The sequence below is a fragment of the Plenodomus lingam genome, assembly GCF_022343315.1.
Source record: "Plenodomus lingam strain CAN1 chromosome Unknown contig_11, whole genome shotgun sequence".
Classification (NCBI taxonomy): domain Eukaryota; kingdom Fungi; phylum Ascomycota; class Dothideomycetes; order Pleosporales; family Leptosphaeriaceae; genus Plenodomus; species Plenodomus lingam.
The window spans coordinates 1,035,471-1,054,620 of record NW_027093929.1 but is presented as its reverse complement, the minus strand read 5'-3'; the positions used below and the strand labels follow the sequence as shown (position 1 = coordinate 1,054,620).

The 19,150-nt window shown below is 45.0% G+C and overlaps 7 protein-coding genes across 7 annotated transcripts; 4 read left to right on the top strand and 3 right to left on the bottom strand.

The window, feature by feature from the left end:
- Positions 1-53: 53 nt before the first annotated feature.
- Positions 54-2,208, bottom strand: IAQ61_000770 (uncharacterized protein). The gene is made up of 3 exons (XM_066094811.1): positions 2,015-2,208; positions 1,791-1,953; positions 54-1,742 (listed from the first exon to the last, which is right to left on the bottom strand). Exons 1-3 carry the CDS (start codon positions 2,017-2,019, stop codon positions 126-128), a joined length of 1,785 nt encoding a protein of 594 aa, XP_065955119.1. The 5' UTR covers positions 2,020-2,208; the 3' UTR covers positions 54-125.
- A 385-nt stretch (positions 2,209-2,593) lies between these two features.
- Positions 2,594-3,634, top strand: IAQ61_000769 (uncharacterized protein; the record flags this gene model as incomplete). Its single annotated transcript, XM_003842536.2, has 1 exon — positions 2,594-3,634. The coding sequence occupies one exon, from the start codon at positions 2,594-2,596 to the stop codon at positions 3,632-3,634; it is 1,041 nt and encodes a 346-aa protein (XP_003842584.2).
- Positions 3,635-4,052: 418 nt separating this feature from the next.
- IAQ61_000768 (uncharacterized protein) lies at positions 4,053-4,802 on the top strand (the record flags this gene model as incomplete). Its single annotated transcript, XM_003842537.2, has 1 exon — positions 4,053-4,802. The coding sequence occupies one exon, from the start codon at positions 4,053-4,055 to the stop codon at positions 4,800-4,802; it is 750 nt and encodes a 249-aa protein (XP_003842585.2).
- Positions 4,803-5,659: 857 nt separating this feature from the next.
- Positions 5,660-7,108, bottom strand: IAQ61_000767 (uncharacterized protein; the record flags this gene model as incomplete). Its single annotated transcript, XM_003842538.2, has 2 exons — positions 5,660-6,751; positions 6,851-7,108. The coding sequence occupies 2 exons, from the start codon at positions 7,106-7,108 to the stop codon at positions 5,660-5,662; spliced, it is 1,350 nt and encodes a 449-aa protein (XP_003842586.2).
- A 737-nt stretch (positions 7,109-7,845) lies between these two features.
- IAQ61_000766 (uncharacterized protein) lies at positions 7,846-9,723 on the top strand (the record flags this gene model as incomplete). Its single annotated transcript, XM_003842539.2, has 5 exons — positions 7,846-7,952; positions 8,003-8,197; positions 8,395-8,522; positions 8,575-8,663; positions 8,719-9,723. 5 exons carry the CDS (start codon positions 7,846-7,848, stop codon positions 9,721-9,723), a joined length of 1,524 nt encoding a protein of 507 aa, XP_003842587.2.
- A 263-nt stretch (positions 9,724-9,986) lies between these two features.
- IAQ61_000765 (uncharacterized protein) lies at positions 9,987-11,681 on the bottom strand (the record flags this gene model as incomplete). Its single annotated transcript, XM_003842540.1, has 2 exons — positions 9,987-10,715; positions 10,773-11,681. The coding sequence occupies 2 exons, from the start codon at positions 11,679-11,681 to the stop codon at positions 9,987-9,989; spliced, it is 1,638 nt and encodes a 545-aa protein (XP_003842588.1).
- A 457-nt stretch (positions 11,682-12,138) lies between these two features.
- IAQ61_000764 (uncharacterized protein) lies at positions 12,139-13,572 on the top strand (the record flags this gene model as incomplete). Its single annotated transcript, XM_003842541.2, has 1 exon — positions 12,139-13,572. The coding sequence occupies one exon, from the start codon at positions 12,139-12,141 to the stop codon at positions 13,570-13,572; it is 1,434 nt and encodes a 477-aa protein (XP_003842589.2).
- Between the last annotated feature and the right edge of the window lie 5,578 nt (positions 13,573-19,150).

Genomic DNA, 19,150 nt, shown 5'->3' with positions numbered 1-19,150 from the left:
CTTGGCGATATCCTGAGCCGAAGGCGGTTAGTACAGTGTGTTGGGATCATCCATCTGACTTGCATAAGCATATTAATTGTCAGTGACATTATCGTAGCCTGAGACCTAGTACTTCGTTTGTGCTTTCAGCCAATCAGTGCCGCTTTGCCTCCACCATACTTGCCCTCAGGTCCTTCCAGATGGGCATCGAGCACTGCCGATTTACCGTTCAACACAGACTTGATAGCCTCAGGCAGCAGCTTGGCCAGCTCATCAGCCGTATTCACAAGTGCTGCCCAGATCTCCCCTCCGGAAGCCGCCTTCGCAATTCCCGAGTAATCTGGTGTTGGTGCAAAACTGATATTCAGCTCTTCGTTGCTAACTTTCGAGCCCTCTCCATCCGGATGGACGAGCAACATCGACCTTCGCGGGGCATTCCAGCCCTTGTTGTTCAGTACAATCGTCAGGATGGGTATGTTGTAGCGTTGCGAAATCCAATAGACGGAGCCTGGAACGGAGAATAGATAGGTACCATCTCCGACTATTTGGCAGACAAACTGCTTCATGCCTTCTCTGTCAGTTGCAAGTTTGATACCCAACGCGCCGCCACCGCTCCATCCCAGGCCTCCACCTCCACAATTGATCCAAGAGCCAGGTAGTGTGGCTTGTATCTGGTCTGCAACGAGGCCTGTTTGTGTCACTGCCTCTACTGCCCAGATTGTGTCGTTGGGACACAGTTTTTTGAGTTGTGCACAAAGGTATGCAGTGCCGAAATGGCCCTTATCGTTGACCACGGCTTCCTTTGCAATCGTCTCGAGTTTCTCCTTGTGTGAATCCTGCAAGGCTGCCCACCTCTGTGAAAAGAGCTGACTGGAAAGCTTCTCCTTAAGGTTTGCTTGGAGAAACCCGTTGAGTTGGCTGAGAGCTGTGTGCGCATCTGCGCGATAGCGTTGGAGAGCGTTCAAGTAAAAGACAGGCATTTGTTGTTTCAACGGGTCAACATCGATGTGGAAGATCTTGGCGGTTTCCTTGGGATGGCATTGCGTGTTGATCCAAGGTACATCGCAATCAAGGACCAGAATCACATCTGCCGACTTGATGCTGGGATCACTGCCATATCGAAGGCCAAGCCATGCGGGATGATTTGCTGGGAAACACATATCGCTACCTCCCGTATCCAAAACCCTTAGGCCCTTGACGTTGTTAGCGAGTTCCACCAACTCGCGGACAGCGGCGTGCTTGCGACCTGTATAGCCAACAATGACTAATGGTTCTTGCGCATTGGCGAGAGCCTCAGCAACAGTCTTCACACCACTGGGAGGTAGTGCCGCGGGCTCAACGGGATACCAGAACTCAGGTTGCAGTTGGTAGGGAGTTAAGTCCTCCTCCATAGGTTCTCGGGCGCCATAAAGGTAGACGGGGCCCTTGGGGTCGCTCATAGCGAAGGATAGGGCGCGGTTGACCATTTGCTTGACATTCTTGCCAGATTTGATCTCACCTGTATACCTGCAGTACTGTGCAACGATCTGCTTCTGATCTGGCACGTCTTGGATCCAGTGGATGTATTCGGTGCGGCTTCCACGCATCTCTCCCTCGATGGTGAAGGGTGAAAGGCCCGCAAAGATGAGAACAGGCGCGCGTCCACATGAAGCATTGTGCACAGCCGCACCCAGTCCCTGAGTTCCGACATCTACGTGCACGATGACACATTGTGGCTTGCCTGTCAGGCGCGCGTAGCCATCCGCCATGGAGAGGGCAACCATCTAGGCTCGTTAGTTGCTGCCACCCCTACGTGGAAAGTGGATGCCTACTTCGTTGGGACATGTGAAGATTTTGGGGAATTGGCCCTTCTTTTCATTCTGGCCTTTGACGATGGCCTCAATGATGCTTGGATGATCGCTGCCCAGGTTGACAAAGACGTTGGTAACGCCATATTCCCAGAGGGCCTCGAAGAATGCAAAGGATGCCGTGTATCTGCAATCTTGTTAGGATCATATAGTAGTCATATGGTGAACAGTGATCCCTTTAGACATACACCATGATGGCTGCGGATGTTGTGTAGTCACAAGCTATGTTGGTGGAGAGTCAAGTCCCTAATGATTGCTCATTGCACGCAAGGGAGAAGGCACACGGCTGGCCGAAGGTGTGCTCATGACGAACTGTTATACTGAGAGTAGGTAGCCCGGTAGTCGCAGGCGGCCCCACCATGCGCGGGGAAGCTTGGGTTTTGTCCTCGGTGTGCGCATTGTGTCAGCCACGAGCGGTAACGCGTCGTTGCGCCAAATCTGGCCCGTGCGCGACGCTCTTTCTCCCGCAAGGCCAGGCATCGACTCTTTCTCTTGCTTTGAAACCGACTGACTATGCGGACAGTGTGTACTTCAACGATACCGAAAAAAATTGCGCTCCATGCCTTTCGCTCGGTTTTTGCAGGCTCAGTTCTGCTGCAGGGGTGCGCTGCGACGTTACAATTTACAAGACGGGCAGTGTTTCATCAGTCGGGTACCGGTACCGGTAAACTTCTGAGATCCCAAGTGTTGCGTCCGTGAAGCATGGATCGAACGCTCTTTTTAATTCATCTAGGCCCTCACTAATCTCTTTCTCTCTTACCGTCAACATGATTTCTTCCTCGTTCCTTATCGTTGCACTGTGGTCAGCTTCCAAAGTCCTCGCCAATCAACTTACTTGTCCCACTGCATCATCTTTGCCCCGCAACGATGTCTGTAGCGGACCACCAGAAGTGTTCATTATTGCTCATAGTCATGGAAAAGGGCTCGGTGTGTTCGCAACCCACGATCTAGAGCTTGGCGACATTGTCATGAGAGAGGCCCCTGCCATCAAGATCGAGCCACCCAGAGTGGGCAAGGGAGATCCCTATCCCATGTCCGAAATATCTCGACTTGTCGAAGAGCAATTTCAACATCTCCCAACTGCAGCTCAAGCAGAGATCATGTCATTGACAGTTCACGCAACAGCTGTGGAAAAGAAAACACAGAGCCGTCTAGCACTGATCTTTCGAACCAATGCATACAACACTGGCACGGGTATTGGGCTTTTTCCTAAGATTGCGCGGATCAATCACTCTTGTCGACCCAACACCAGCTATTACTGGAGCGAGAAGCTGAACAAACGGATCGTGTTCGCATCTCGGAAGATCAAGAAAGGGGAAGAGTTCTTCGTATCATACATTCCTTTACTATTGACACGCGATGAGAGACAAAGGCGCCTAAGGCAGTATGGGTTCGAATGTACATGCGATGTGTGTGCCCAAGATCAGGTTGCTTTGCAAGTCAGCGACGGTCGCCGTGTCGAACTCAGAGAGACTTTTCTCAATCTCGAATCCAACCTTAGCATGAATCCACCTCATTCTAAGAGCGGAAAAAGGCAGGCAAGAGAGAAAGCCGAGGCTGGGCATCGACTCATTGAGCTGGTTCAAGAGGAAGGCCTCACAGACTATTATGCTAAAGCCTACCGAATCGCTGCAATCCACTACGCCAGGATCGAGGATTGGGAAAATGCCGCTATCTGGTCAAACAAAGGCTACGAACTGAGATTCATTGAAGATCCCAAGTCCAATTCCACCTTGGAAATGCGCCATCTCACTAGTATGTTCCTGGAGAGTTGGGAAAATCAGCTGAAACAGCATTCAAGCACATGATTGAGATGCTTCAACTTGGGAGAAATCATACAACAGCATTGTTCTGACAGTCTTGCACTAAAATATTTCTACTAGCAACGAGACCAATGCGGGTTGTTGATTCCAAAGCCGTGGTCTCGCAAGCCAGGCCTTATACCCGTTAATTAGCCTAATCCGCTGCCAAGCATACCGGTAACGCGTGCCTTTCCATCTCGACGTCTGTCTGGCAAAGCCTGTAACATCGCGACATTCAACAACTCAATTCTCCAGTCCAGGAAAACATCGATACAATCTCACAAAAATGGCGCCCCAAAGGCTTATAGATAGAGATTCGCGCACAAGAAAACGCCCAATGCGCGTACTCGTACTAGGCATGTGCCGCACAGGAACCACATCCATTTCCTCCGCCCTCCGCAAACTAGGCTACACCCCTCACCAGATGCGCGAAGTCCTCATGAAATCATCAGAACTCGTCCTCTGGCAGGAAGCCATCAACGTGACTCTTCTTCCACCACAGGACCGGCCCGCGAAGCAACGCAACCAGCCTCCATACACAAGACCGGATTTCGACAAGCTACTCAGCGATTACGACGCCGTCATGGATCTCCCTGGATGCATTTTTGCGAAAGAATTGATAGAAGCTTACCCAGATGCCAAAGTCATTCTGACGAAGAGACGGTATGAGGACTGGGAACAGAGTATGCAAGAAAGCATTTGGTGTCTTGATACATGGAAGTTATTCAGACTCTGTCGTATACTCAACATCACGCAATTAGCACCCCTAATGCGCCTCGTTCACTCTGTTTTCCGCGTCCACAATGGCAATCAGTACGGCGGTTCTGCTGCGAGATCTGCATACGAGAAACACTACAGCTTTGTCCGGAGTCTCGTATCCAAGGAACGCTTATTGGAACTTGATACCGATGTCGAGCTCAGGTGGAAGCCGATTTGCGAGTTCCTTGGGGTGGACGTGCCAAAAGAACAGTATCCGACGATGCATGAGGAGAAGGCGATGCGGAAAAATCTTGAGGCGGCATGGTGGAGTATGGTCCGGTACGTGGTTTTAATGCTATTACTACCAGGGCTGGTAACTGTTGGAGCAATAATTATGTATTGGTATGCCGAAGAGCTCAGAGTGTTGAGGGATGAGTGGGTATTGGGGCCGATGAAGGCTTATATCGAGAAATGAATGGTAATAAGATTGTGGTACGTATTCAACATTCCGTGTATATAGTGACCTCTCAAAAGATTATACCGCTTTGGCTTTTTCCTGGATTCCTCAAATGATCAGACGCAGAGACGGTCGTGGGACAGATGTGACGATATAATCAAAGTAGCCGTTCAAGACTCAAATACATTGAATTTCACGACCTTAGAGAGCCAGTATTTGTTACGAAATTTGCAAACTTAATATAGGTATTCGCTAATTAGTGCCAGGTAAGAAAACGATGGGCTGGGAGTGCGTCAGACTGTGGCAAACCGCGACCCACAGTTTAGGCAAACTACCGAACACACGGTAGGTCGCATGCGAGCATTTGCACGGCCTAGGTACATGGAGGACAACACTAAGATCTGTAATTTTTTTGGGAGTATTGCACCGTCTCATGAAGAATTTCTAAAGGCTTATGGCTTCACTCAGATTCTCTAAGAGTAGCATTGATTAATTTGATGTTTAGTTGATTAGATTGACATCACACGAGTACAATCGTTTCATCGTTCATCGAAAGAATCTTATTCTCATTCATATGTACGGTCGACTTCGTATCTATACACAGCGCACCGACGAGCTCGAGACTCGCCATCAACACATCCACCTAGTACTTGGCTTCCTCGGCATGCGATATCGATCCCTGCTTCGCTGCGACCTCCTCGAGGCGACGCTCAAGATCCATACCAGGAGCCCAGTCGCGCTTGTCCATTCTAGGAACGAACACGGGTGCATGAGTGAAGAGGTGGTTCATCTCCTCAAGTGGGCGCTTGGCAGTCTCAGGGAGGAAGCAGTAGAAGAAGATTGCGTTGGTCAAGTTGCAGATCTGATTGTACGTGTTAGTCTATGCCTTTTGAAAAATTCAACAAGGCATGGTATGTACTTACGACAAACAGCAGGTAAAATTTCCATCCTGCAGTCTCCATAGCGGGCTTGGTGACTTGACCAATCATGGTGTTGAAAGCAAATGAAACCATAGTCGCGATAGACACACCCTTGGAACGAGTCTTCGTGTCAAAGATTTCAGCCGGGATAATCCAGGATAGTGGTCCACAAGTCGAACTGAAACTGAAGTTGTAGATCCAAGTGATGGCGATGAAGCCCCAAGATGCAGCCTTGTTGTTGCTTGAGCCCGGCGGGAAAACAGCCAGCAAAATAGTGGAAATGATGAAGGTAATGCAGTTGCCCAAATTACCCAAGATAAGCGGCCAGCGACGTCCAAAGCGATCAATGAACATGATGCACAGGAATTGTCCGAAGAGCGCGAGGATCGAGGAAATGGCTTGGTATTTGAGTGCGTCGGGGCCATCGATACCCATCTTTCCGTAGATGGTAACGGAGTAGTACTGGATTGCTGAAACACCAGTCATCTGCACCGAAGCCTGGAGCGCCGAAGCCAAGAAAACACGACGGAAGCACGACTTGTCCTTGAAAAGCTCAATGTAGCTCTTGGCCTCGTTCTCATGATCAAAAGTGATGGCATCCTGAATCTGCTGGAACTCGGCTTGAACCCATGTATCCGTCTCGTCACCGTGGCTGTGTAGTTTGGCCAGATTCTTGAGGCCCTGCTCCACCTTGCCGTGGTCGATGAGCCAGCGTGGTGATTCGGGAAAGACCATGATGAGTGCGGCGAGGAAAACAGCAGGGACGACTTGAATTCCCAGACTGGTGCGCCATTGGCCGTCGTTGGTAGGGGCGAATCCAACATCGCAACCGTAGGAGATCCAGGCAGCGGCCAGGGCACCGATACCCAACATGAACTGCTGGAGGGCGGTGACACGACCACGGATGCTAGGGTGGGCAAGCTCGGCCTGGTAGAGGGGAATGATCATAACAAGAGTACCGACACCGACACCGGCGATCAGACGGCCAGAGTAGAGGTAGGAGAGGGCCTGGGCACCGGTTTGCAGAGCACCACCGAGACAGAAGATCTAGAAAGAGATTATTAGCGTATGGTCTCGAAGTATTAACACTTATCCAGGGCAAATGTATATCGACTGGATCGCAATGAAAACGCAAGAAGCACTTACAACCGCACCGATCAGGATGGTGAGACGGCGACCGAGCCAGTCACCAAGCGGACCAGCAGCAAGGGCACCGAAGAACGCACCACCAGTGAAAACAGACACAACCGCTCCAGTCTCATTGTCTGTAGGATTGAACTTGGTAGTAAATGCCTTCGCAGAAATGACTTGAGCAATGACACCCAAGTCATAACCGTAGAGCAGGGAACCGAGCGAGGCGAAAAGGCCCACAAGGAACTGGTAGACTTTCGGAGGAAGCGCCATACCTAACGAAATAAAGATCGTGCAAAACAGCGACACTGGCGACGCTGCAGGAAGACAAAAGCACGATGATCAGGACCCACAGCTCACTTTATAGCTTTGTCCAGAAGGTCTCGTTCCTGATCCGGTCCTATAATGTAAGCCTCCATATTCCCCATGATCCTGGCCTGGGGCAACCCTCGCCGCATTACGCTTTCCCCGTATTTCCCACATGAAGCGGGGGCGAACCTCGCTTCGCATCCCAGTCGATCTCATCTTATATGTACGTCGGTGATATCGCCGAGGCGTCCACATTTGACTCGGTGGCTCATAGACCGATCCATTCGTCCCGTCCTACGCATAACGTTAGATAGCGCGCCTGGAGGCGTCGGTGAAGCAATGCTTGGTAGCCACTGGTGGAGGCTGACTGTGTTCCGCTGTTAGTCTGTCCGGCTGGTTAGCCGCGAAGAGTGATAGTGTGAGAGTGGTGGTGTAAGCATGTGGTGGCGGACTTTCCACCAATCAGAGCTCAGATGATATGTGGATTCACTACCCTACTCGGACATCGCATCGGCGCCATGTCCGCGCTCCACATGCACGTGCAAGCAAGCCATAGCCATGAGACAGACTATGGGCGACTTCGACACTGCCATACCACTGTTGTAATCTGGAACAATCATATCCTTCCTCGGCTGTTGGAAGAATATCTATCCAGCCCAGCCGTCTCCTGAATCTACAGACATACAAGAAGTCCAAGAACCATGGCGACATTTACCAGGATCGACGAGAGTGAATCTCCTTCTATTAGCATTCATCCTGCACACAAGATCGCCAAGATCAACGACAACATCTATGGCGGCTTTACAGAGTACAAGCCCCGAGATCGATGGTCCCGATCGAATGCTAACCCAAGACCAGGCACATGGGACGCTGTATATACGGCGGTCTCTACGACCCCGGAAACCCTTTGTCAGATGAAGATGGGTTCCGAACAGATGTGATTGATGCATTCAAGGACTTGAATGTGCCAGTAGTTCGCTACCCCGGCGGCAACTTTGTTGCAACATACCATTGGTTGGATGGTGTTGGGCCCAAGGAGGACAGACCAGCCAGGTATGTTCATTCCCCCATGTACGATCGTGCATACATGTTGCCGCCTGGGTGTGATGGCACAGCAATACCATTGGCTGTTGTGTGCATGTGGCTTGCATAGCTTGGGCTTGTTAATTCTTTTGGCTTGCAGTCCAGTCTGGCAATGGCCATAACTGTTACTGCCTTTCTCGGAACATTTTGACTGATCATTGGCATAGACCAGAGCTAGCCTGGATAGGTACTGAGACCAATGAGTTCGGCACTGATGAATTTATGAAGTGGTGTGAGAAAGCCGGCACTGAACCGTACCTCTGCTTGAACTTTGGAACCGGTACCTTGGACGAAGGTGCGTCCAATCTCTCTTTGTCTAAGGATGTATCGCTTCTGATACCCATCAGCTCTTGCATGGCTCGAGTACTGCAACTCAGACCGTAAAACCTACTACGCCAACCTTCGCCGCAAGAATGGTCGCGAAAAGCCATACAATGTACACTCCCTATTCCCTCTCTTCCTCCCATCATCTAGTAACCAAACATCCGCAGGTTAAATACTGGGCTCTCGGGAATGAATGCTGGGGCCCTTGGAACGTGGAGCAGATGACCAAAGAAGACTACGCAAAGAAAGCCTACCAGTGGGCCAAAGCTCTCAAACTCCTCGACCCAAACATCACCCTCATCCTTTGTGGCGAAACTGGTCACACATCGTGGGACTACCATGTCATCAAAGAGTGCGTCAAGTGGGATGCCAATGGTCTCGCAGGTGATCACACAAAGTCTCTCATCGATATGCATTCCATCCACATCTACACCGCTGACAAAGAACATCTTGCCAATGCCGTCGCTCCAAGATCAGCAGAGCGTGCCATACAAGTAGCAATGTCTCTCATCGACTTGGCACGTATCGAGAACAAAGTACCTGCAGGCGTGCCCAAACCCACAATCTGCTTCGATGAGTGGAACGTCTGGGATCCTGTAAGAGCACCGGGTGAGGAGGGTGGTGAAGAAAAGTACACTCTCTCCGATGCACTCGCTGTTTCAGTCTTCTTAAACGGCTTCATCCGTGAGGCGAAGAATCTCGGTATGGCTACTATCGCACAGTCTGTCAATGTCATCTCGCCCTTGATGACCACGAAGAGCGGACTCGTCAAGCAGACAAGCTGGTGGCCGCTATGGCTCTTCAGCAAGTACATGCGTGGCCATACCATTGCGCTGAACGTACGGGCCCCAGAATACACGGGTCGTACCAACCCACACTGGATTCGCGATGTGATTGAGACGCCCTATTTGGATTGCAGTGCAACGCTAGGTGATGATGGATACGTAAATCTTGCTGTTACAAACGTCAGCGAGGAGCGTGACCTTGAAGTCTCTTTGCACGGGCTCAAGGCGAAGAACGTGCAAGTCTTCACAGTGACTGGCGACAATGTAAATGTCACAAATACGATGCAGGAACAAAAGGTTGGTATCAAGGAGAGCTGCTGGGATGGCGCAGGCGCCTACACTTTTGGAAAACATTCATTCACTCTGCTGAGGTGGAAAGAGGCCTAGCTACGGATCAATGTCAAAGGTCTAATACACGTGTACTAGCCCAAATCAGAAAGGATCGACTGCCTAATCACACAGTGTACAAAACATCGTATGAACCCCAAATGATGCTGTTATCTGACAGAAACGGCAAGGGGAGACCTGTAACCTGTACAAGGCTCGAACTGTCGACACCGGTAGTGACCTTCAAATATCTCAACCATTCATGGCCTAACCTTCCTTTCGAATGCCATTGTCTAAATCCAGATATCATAAGACCACGGCATCTACATGCCAGCCTTAATGGTCTCCTCACTGACCCACATGCTCTCCCTCCTGTGCTCAGTGATCGTCTCGAGATGGTGGTCGTACTCGGTCCAAGTGTCGCTTCCAAACGCGCGGCATTGCTCCTTGGCCCAACGGATATTCTCAGCCCAGTCGCTGGAGTCACTTTCGTTGGGGTCGGTCAAGCGGTGTAATTCACGGAAGGGCGGGTGTCGACGCGGGCCATAGAAGCGGTAGCATGAGAGCGCAGAAAACCACATCTCAGATTCAGTGGTGCAATCCTCGGCAGCATAAAGACGGAGGCTAGAGGAGTCGACCTTGAGACGGTTCGCTGAGAGGATAGGCGGGGCCAGCCAAACTGGGCGGCGAAAGGCGAATTTCTTAGCCACGTTCAGGACTTCGGGACGAACGACTGTAGACATGTATGCTGGCTGAGCAGCTGGCAGCAAGACATTGGCTTTCCCTTTGCTCATGGTTGATGTGTGACTGCTTTCACCGACAAAGGCCGACTGCATACCCTTGCGCGCCTTCTGAGCTGCCATGCGACGGAGTTTGGGTGTAAGTGAAGTCTCATCATCACCAGAAGCCACCTCCGATTCGGGGATGTCCTCGTCAGGTTCAGAAGCTCCACCGACAAAGTCACTGTCATTCGAGGGCGAGCGACCTAGCCTACGTGTTTTGGCTGATGTGGCATATCTCTTAGAGTATGGCGACTGCAGGTAACTCTCATCCTTGGAAAGCAGTCAGATTGTGTTTCATAGACAAGCTCCAGGAGCTGTTGAACCCACCACGTCCTCTACATCTGATTCCTCGCGAAAGTTGATGTTTTTGCCAACGAGCCTGCTGCTCCTCCTCTTGTTGCTGGTAGCCATTTTGCTGGAGTCTGCACCTAGCTTACGTTTCCGATTGGAATTGGCAGAATTGCCTGGTTGGAATCCTACAACGGCTTCTTCGATTGCGCGAGCTATGCGTGGTGTTGGCATAGCCTTAGGACGTGGTGCGTCGGTGAGGGTGGAGGTGCGACAAGGAGAAGCGAAAAGAATTTCGCGGCGAGCAAACGCCTGTCGGTCGAGGTGAGAGTGTGTGACGCGGGCTGGGCCACCTAGGCGATGGGTGAGAATCGCGAAATGGTCAGGAAATAGCCAATCCTCGTCTGCATGTTCAAGTGCATACCGTACACAACGGGAAAGGTCGAGAGCGTCTTCACCAGAAGGGTGCTTTTTTACGTGTAAGGCCAGATCCTTGAAGGCAACTGGTCCGGCTGCTTCATTCTGAGCAGCTTCGTGAAGTGGTTTCTTGGTCTTTGAGATGTGTTTGGGATGCGTGATGCGAGGCGTGCGGAAGTCAGTGACACTGAGATCACCCTCTTCTTTGTTGACAGCTCGCGCCCACTCATGAGACGTTCCAACAGTCCAATCAACATAACCAGCACGACGCATCGCAAAGGACATCATTATCTGCGCCGAGTTGGCCTGAAAGATGGCCCCTGTAGGCTGATCGCGGAATTCGTTGATAATGGCAGCAATGACTCTTGATTTTCCCCCATTTGCAACAAAACGATCGATAACATCAACTGATTTGAGCCAATGAGGCAGATATGCCAGAATCTCAATGGCCGTCAACTGGCCGTCAGGAAATGCAAGGTTCCAACTGGGACTGTGGCAACCAAAGGCATTATTTCTTGCGAGGGAAGCCATTCTAATAAGCTCGATTGTGTCAGTACAGATACCAGGACAAAACTCTATGAGTAGTCTACTAGAGACAACGATCTGCATTGAAGCTCCCAAATTCCTTACCTTGCTGAGGAATGATTGCCTGTGAAGCCAAATGTGCAAGACGTTGTTTCCAATAGGATTTCAAGATAGATAGCTCACGTGCGAAGCTTGTCGCTCAGATTCGCAAAAAGACTGCGTATGCTTGCTAGGCAGAGAAGTGTCGCGCGAGCTACTGTAAGTGCAAGAGCAGAGCTCGGACCCAGTAAACAAGTCGCGGTGACGATACTCCAGATTGATCCAATTCCCACGCTGGACCCGTGGACACTCACTCGGTCGCTCGAGAAGGTTCTCGTCATTGCAGCTTGTATCGGCACCCGCCCTGCGATACCACGGGGTGAGTTCGTCTTCCCAATCTTCTGCTGTGGTGGCGCCTTGTACAATGTACTGTAGCTCTTCGAATTCAGAACGTCCTCGGCTCAAATCCCTTCAGCCTGCAGCTCCATCTCTTCGATGTGATGTTCAAATACCTTCACAGAGCATCACAACGGCAACAACCTCACCGGGACCCATACTTGAGTTGACGATGCAACGAACGAAACAGCCTTACGGTTTTGGACCCGCTGCGGCATCGCAAGAACTCCCCTTCCCAGCACATGCGAATTTGACCGCCGCAGAAATCTTGACTTTCTTGCCGCATAGCATAGGGAATGCCGACATTTTATACCGCCTCGTATCCAATGGCGGAACGCGACGCGTGTTCTCAGCCATCATCAATACGCAGCGCCTCCTGCTCTTACAATGGAGCCTCAATAACTGCGGCACCACAATGTATAAGGCGATGAATGATGCCGGATACGTGGGCTGGACAGTTGGGAACCATGATTTTTGGCATAATTCGAAGAAGGCGACTTGGCGTGAAGAGAATCTCAACGTGGCAGGCTGTCGACAGCCGGGCGAGATCAACGGAAGTCGAACGCTAGCGCCAGATGTACCATTTCGAAACCTCGCGATGGACGTGAGGCAGATGCCACAGGGCCACGATGCTCTTGACCTCACGCGCATGGTACAGCACTGCGTTCAAAAGTCAGAAAAGGCCTGGATGTATCCAAGCGACTATAGTGCTCTCCTCGACCATCTCGGTGGGCCAACGGCAGTGACACCACAGCATTATGACCGGGAAGTCTTCAAGCGCTGGGCTGACGTTGAACTTCCAGCAGCCAACCCAACACTTGCTTTGCAAGGGGGACAAACGAGAAAGATAATGCGATCCGCGGTCGTGAGAGACGAATCGCCATTCTTAGAGGCACATAAAGAGAAATTACCACGAGCACCTGCTAGTCCATCCAGACAGGCTATCCAAACCTCGAAACGACGATTAAGCAACAGTGCAAAACTAAGAGGAAAATCAAAGAAGCGCTTTGAGAAAGGACGAGACGTGGACGGAGACACAGACATGGACAAAGGAACAATGAAAAACAAGGCATATCTTAGACCAACTGCAAGGCATATTCTGCCACCCAAAAAAGAGATTGAGCCGCTACCTTGTGCCATTGAGCTCGCCTTTCGGGCCGAGGGAATGGTGGACGAGCCCGACGCGTTCAGTCCTTACGCGTTCGGCGGTCCTCGAAGCGCGCCACCTTACCGGTCGCTACATCAGATGAATCAGCCAGATGGGAGGGATATCAGCGGATGGGCAGAAAATCTTCGATGGGCTTCAGAACAACGGAGTTCCTTCTGGCAAAGCGCCCAGGTTGGGGCATGGAACGAGAGCCCAAAGCATATGGAGCTCATCGCAAAGATACGGCAAGAGAATACATGGGCGTCTGAAGAGCTCTTGGAGCATCTCGCGGAGAATCATGATAAGACACGATAGTGTCAATCATCCGATGGAAACGGTTGAAGGGAATATGAGAAACGCGTCAGGCTGCTGTGTAAGCTTGCTGACGTTACATACAGCGTGGGCGTGCAGTAAGTTTGTTCACATGCTTGATAGCAATACAAGTACGACCACCGGTCTAAAACAAGCTCTCCTTCTCTGGATTGATGATATTAATGATGCAGCGGAGGTGAGTGATGGGAAAAGAGAGCGTTGGTGAAAATTGATGTTCAGGTAAACTTCAGCACGGGCACTCGCCGATCGCGCTAAGTAACGTGATCCACCACCGAGCGCCCACCCCCACCAAGCGCCCACCAACACTAAAATCACTAAATTTTTAACACTAAATTTCTTAATAACTATAGCACCTATTAATAACACGCTTATAGTAATTAAATCCTTAACTCTTAGAGAAGATTTTATATACTTAGAAATAGTAGAAAAGTATAGTTACTTATAGTTAACCTTATCTAGATACTACTAGAAAATTTAGTAAGTATATACTACTACTCTACTAAATAGTTAAATACTTAATATTATATAAAAAAGTAAGCTTATAAAGTATATTAAAGAGCTTTATAGGTAAGGATTACCCTTTATATAAACTATTATTTAAAATTTTATAACTAAAATAATAGGGAATCTAGTAAGTAAAAATTAAGTATAGCGCTTTATTAACTACTATAATATTAATCTTATCTCCTATTAGGCTACTAGGCTTAATTATAACTACTTTAAAGCTAATTCTACCTTTAAGTATAGCTTATACTTTAAGCTTTTATACTAAAAAATAAAGTAATATAATATTAAGAGTTAGTATATCTATAATATAGATAAGAAGGGTTTTCTTATTAAAGTACTATTAAAAACTAAATATATATTTAATAAAAGCGCCTATAAGTAGAGAAAGATTAGAGCTATACTCTAGGATAATAATAGGAAGTAGATTACTACTATAGCTTATATATACGCTAATAGTACTACTTGTTATAGACTAGCCTTAAGGGAGAATGTAATAAGCGTTAATAATAGTATTTAGTATCTTAAAGGAGAGGTAAGCCCTCTACGCCTTTTTATAGGTGTCTAGTGTGTTTACTTAGTAGTAGTGTTAGACTTAGTCTATCTTATATTAGACCTAGGCTTAGGTATAAGCCTAAGCCCTTTATATACCCCTAACCTTCCCTATAGACTATTGTAAAATTATCTTTCTAGGGGTTTAGGGTTATATCTTTATCCTCTATAATTAGTATTAGGCTTTATTACTATATTTTTTAGTTTTATTATTATATCTTTATATTCCTTCCTAATTTATAATAGGCCTATATATTAAGTAGTACGCGCGTGTAGCATTTATACGCTTATTTTAGCACCCTACTATAAAAGTTCTAATATAGCTATCCTACCCTACTATAAATTTCCTAACTTACTTTATTATATAGTAGATTTCCCCTACTAATTAGCCCTCTTTCTACCTTTTCTATATTAATCCTACCTATTTAGCCTATAACATGTCCTTATCTACTACTACTAGTACTAGTAGTAAGGATCTACTAAGAGGTAGTTAGACCCTACGCTAGGCCTACTAAGATAAGGTGCGTACTTCTAGTGTTCTCCCTATATTTCCTACACTAACTTTTACTTAGTATATACCTCCCTAAATATAGCTGCTTAGTAGCTTTATTATTTCTAGTAACTTAGATAATAAGGAATATAATAGTAGCTTTATAAAGCTGCTTCCCTATAATTAGTATATTAACTAGCTTTATCTCTTTAGTAAGTATAATTATTAGGAAGGTAGTAGTAAGTTCCCCTTAATTTATATTTTCTTTATAGCAAGTTCTAACTATATCTAGGGCGTTTATATAAGTCTTATTATTATAGTTATAAGACCTGCACTAGGTTAGAGGCTATACTTACTAATAATCCTAACGTCTGCTAAGCCCTCTATAACTAGCTTTAGTTTTATTATAGTTACTAGGAGGATTACCTCTATATTATAAAGAAAGGGACCTTTAGAACCTTTATAGGAAAACCTACTAAAGGCACTTACTACTAGTTTATACTATAGTTCTACTAGCTCTACTATTATTTTAAGGATCTTATATTAAGGGCTTAAACTAATAATACTATTACTCTACTTACCCCTACTACCTACTTGCGCGCCTATAATTAGTATTAGCTTAGTGCTATTATTCTATCTACTACTAGTACTCTAGTATTTCCCCTTTAGTCTACTATTACGCCTTTATATAGTAGTTATAGCAATAATAATATTATATAGCTTGCTACTACTACTAGTATTACCTTCTAGTGTATTAACTAGTATATAAATAAGACCTAGGCCTAAACTAACCTTTATATTAATAGGCTTAAGAGCGCTACTAAGCGCACTACCTATAGTATTAAGACTCTTATTATTAGTATTAATTTTCCTTTATTCCCTTTATATATATTCTAATATTTACTTTCTTTAGGCCTAGAGTGCTACACGTTAGTAAACTATTAAAGTACTACCCTCCTCCTCCTACTACTACTACTATTACTTATACTTATTAACTAAGTCCTCCTCTACCTATACTACGCGTAAGCAGCACTACTATTACTAAGAGATATAGAGGCGTTAGAATAATATAAATAATAGTCTAGGGGGGGCTAAAGGGGGGTTAGTTATAGATAGTAATAGTATAGACACTGCTACTTAATTATTAGCCCTATTATAAAACTTTAGTAGTAGGGCACTTGCTTAGAGTATTATAAGGATAAATAAAGGATATCTTTAATACCTTTCTACTTCTTAATTATAATAAAGGTCTAAGTTATTATTCTAGTTTTCTTCTATACTTACTTCCTAGCTTTTATATATATTAGGCTATTATTATATATAATATCCCTATACTATTCCTTAAACCTATCTAGAGCCTTAGTATCCTATACTACCTCTAGTAGGTGCTATATTAGATTAATATACCCCTTCTATTTTACTAGGACTTAATACTTCCCTTTTCCTCTTATATTCTTTGCACAAAGAATCTCTTCTACTTCCTATTTATCTAGTATTACGTCTTTATTTTCTAGAGTAACTATAGGGCCTAGTTATAAGTCCTAAAGCTTCTAGCTTAGTAGTAGATTATTAGTAGCTCTCTCTAGCAGATCTATATATATAGTCTTATATAAGTTCCCTAGTAAGTCTAATACTACTATAAGTAGAGTAGGGACTTCTATTACTTTATACTTTACCTATAGCTAGTTAAACTTTTTACTTAGTTAGTTTATCTTTATATTATATATTATAAACTAAACTATATTACCTTTTAGGAACTTTTTAGCTAAGTATTAGGACTAGTTTATTACTTCCTATTATTATTACTATTAGAATATAATAGTAGCTTATACTAGCTCTACACCCCTCTATAGGTGCAATAAGAACGCTATAGCCTCTCTATAAGGATTCTTAGGCTTTACTAGTAGTAATATTTACTTTTATAGAGTGTCTATAGTATACCTATTTAAAAGAAGATTTAGGCTAATACTAGTTATACTAGAGTCCCTATTATTAAGTATAAGTTAGCAGGCTAGTAGGTAGTTAGGCTAGTTAGTCTGCTTAAAGTATACTATTATACGCAGCACTACCTGCACTTCTTAGTTTACCTGCTCTATCCTGCTATCTATCTAAGGGTGGTATGTAGTAGATAGTAACTAGTTTATCTTTATTATCTAGTATAATGTTATCTAGAAAGATCCTAACTAGTTAGAGCCTTAGTTAGTAATAATAGAGGATAGGAAGCCCTAGAACTACTACTAGTTATCCTAGAAGATCCTTGCATAATAATTAGCTGCTATAGAGACTATTACTTTAAGCTAAACGTATTTAGACAATCTATTAGTAATAACTAATAGGAACTAAGGTTTGCTATTATCTTTTATAGGTAGGTTAACTATAAAGTCTATAGATATTTAGGACTAGTATTATAATATAACTAGTATAGGTTATAATAGACCCTATTAGCGCTTTTAGGAGATATAAGTACTATAATAATAGCAGTTCTAGATATACTATGCAACATCTCCTAATATTCTATCCTAATAATAGTTATAGCGTAGTATTTAAAATATTGTGTTCTTTCCTAGATATCCTACTAAACCTAATTTATATACTTACTATATAATAGTAGTTATAAGGGGTTCCTATATTAGTAACTAAATAACGCCCCTCTAAAGCAAAGTGCTATATACGCTAATTATATAGTCCCTAATCTATTACTTTATATTAGCTAGAACTAGGAAAGACCTAGCGCCTTTCTAAACCGCATTAAGACGCACTTAGTATATCTTATCTTCTAATACTGCTTTGTCCTATAGTATCTGTATATATAGGTTAGTAAAGAGGCTAGCGCCCTTTAGTAACTTAGACGCCTCCTCTGCTTCTAATACTATAACCTAGATTAATTTAGGGCGCATTACTAACTATAGTATTGCTTTAGAGGAGTTTAAATCTTATAGTTACCTGCTTAAGGTATTAGGTTATCCTATAAGATAGCTAGGTCTATACTATAGGATATACTAGTATTTTAAAAGTTCCTCTGCCTAGTAGCACTATTACTTGCTTAAGCTTTAGAGGCTAGTAAAGTACTCTAGGTTTTTATAGTCTATAAATATTATAAATAGCTTATAAACGCTCTATAGCTCTACTAACTAACTTTTAAGATACTTAATAATAGCTAGCAATTCCTTGTTATATATAGTGTAGTTTTATCTCTCTAGCGTTAGTACTATAGAGTAGTAAGTAACTAGGCGCTAGATGCCCCTAACTTTTTATAATAAGCAACCCCTAAGAGCGTATCCTAAATAGTCTACTTTTAATAATATTTCCTTAGCTAGGTCCTATTACGCTAGTACTAGTCTAGATATAAATACCTTTTTTAGTGTATTAAATACACTCTATTCTTCCTCTCCCTATTAGAATAGGGTATCCTTCCTAGTTAGTTAGTTTAAAGGCGCTACTACTTTAGAAAACTTTATAATAAAATTATAGTAGAAGTTAGCAAAACCTAGAAAACTCCTTACCTCTCTTATATTCCTAGGGGATTCCTATTCCTATACTACCCTAAGCTTTTTAGGGTTAGGTCTAAGTAATTTGCCTACCTTAATAATATAGCCTAGGTAGCGTACCTCCTTAATATAGAACGCACACTTCTCTAAGTCTAGGTGTAGTCCTACTTCTTTTAATAGTGTAAGTACACGCTTTACTTTTTCTATATAGTTAAACTAGTCTCCTCCTAAATAAATTAGGATATTATTAAGGTAGGCTATTATATATAATCTAAGTAACTCTATAAGCGTAGTATTAATATATTATTAGAAAGTAGATAGTGCACTACTAAGACTAAATAGATATACTAACTATTTATATAACCTAAACTAGGTATAGAAAGCTATTAAGGACTTATAACCTTCTACTATTCTAACTTTATAAAAGGTAGTGTAAATATCTACTTTTATAAACTAATTTATACTAGATAGTATACGTAAAGTTTCCTTAATAAGTAGTAGTAGGTATTAGTCTAATATTATTATG

Bases quoted from the DNA above. Each gene is read 5' to 3' on its own strand.
- IAQ61_000770 (XM_066094811.1), bottom strand. The intron at 1,743-1,790 runs GTAGGCATCCAC...TAACGAGCCTAG, and splicing joins TCTTCACATGTCCCAACGAA to ATGGTTGCCCTCTCCATGGC.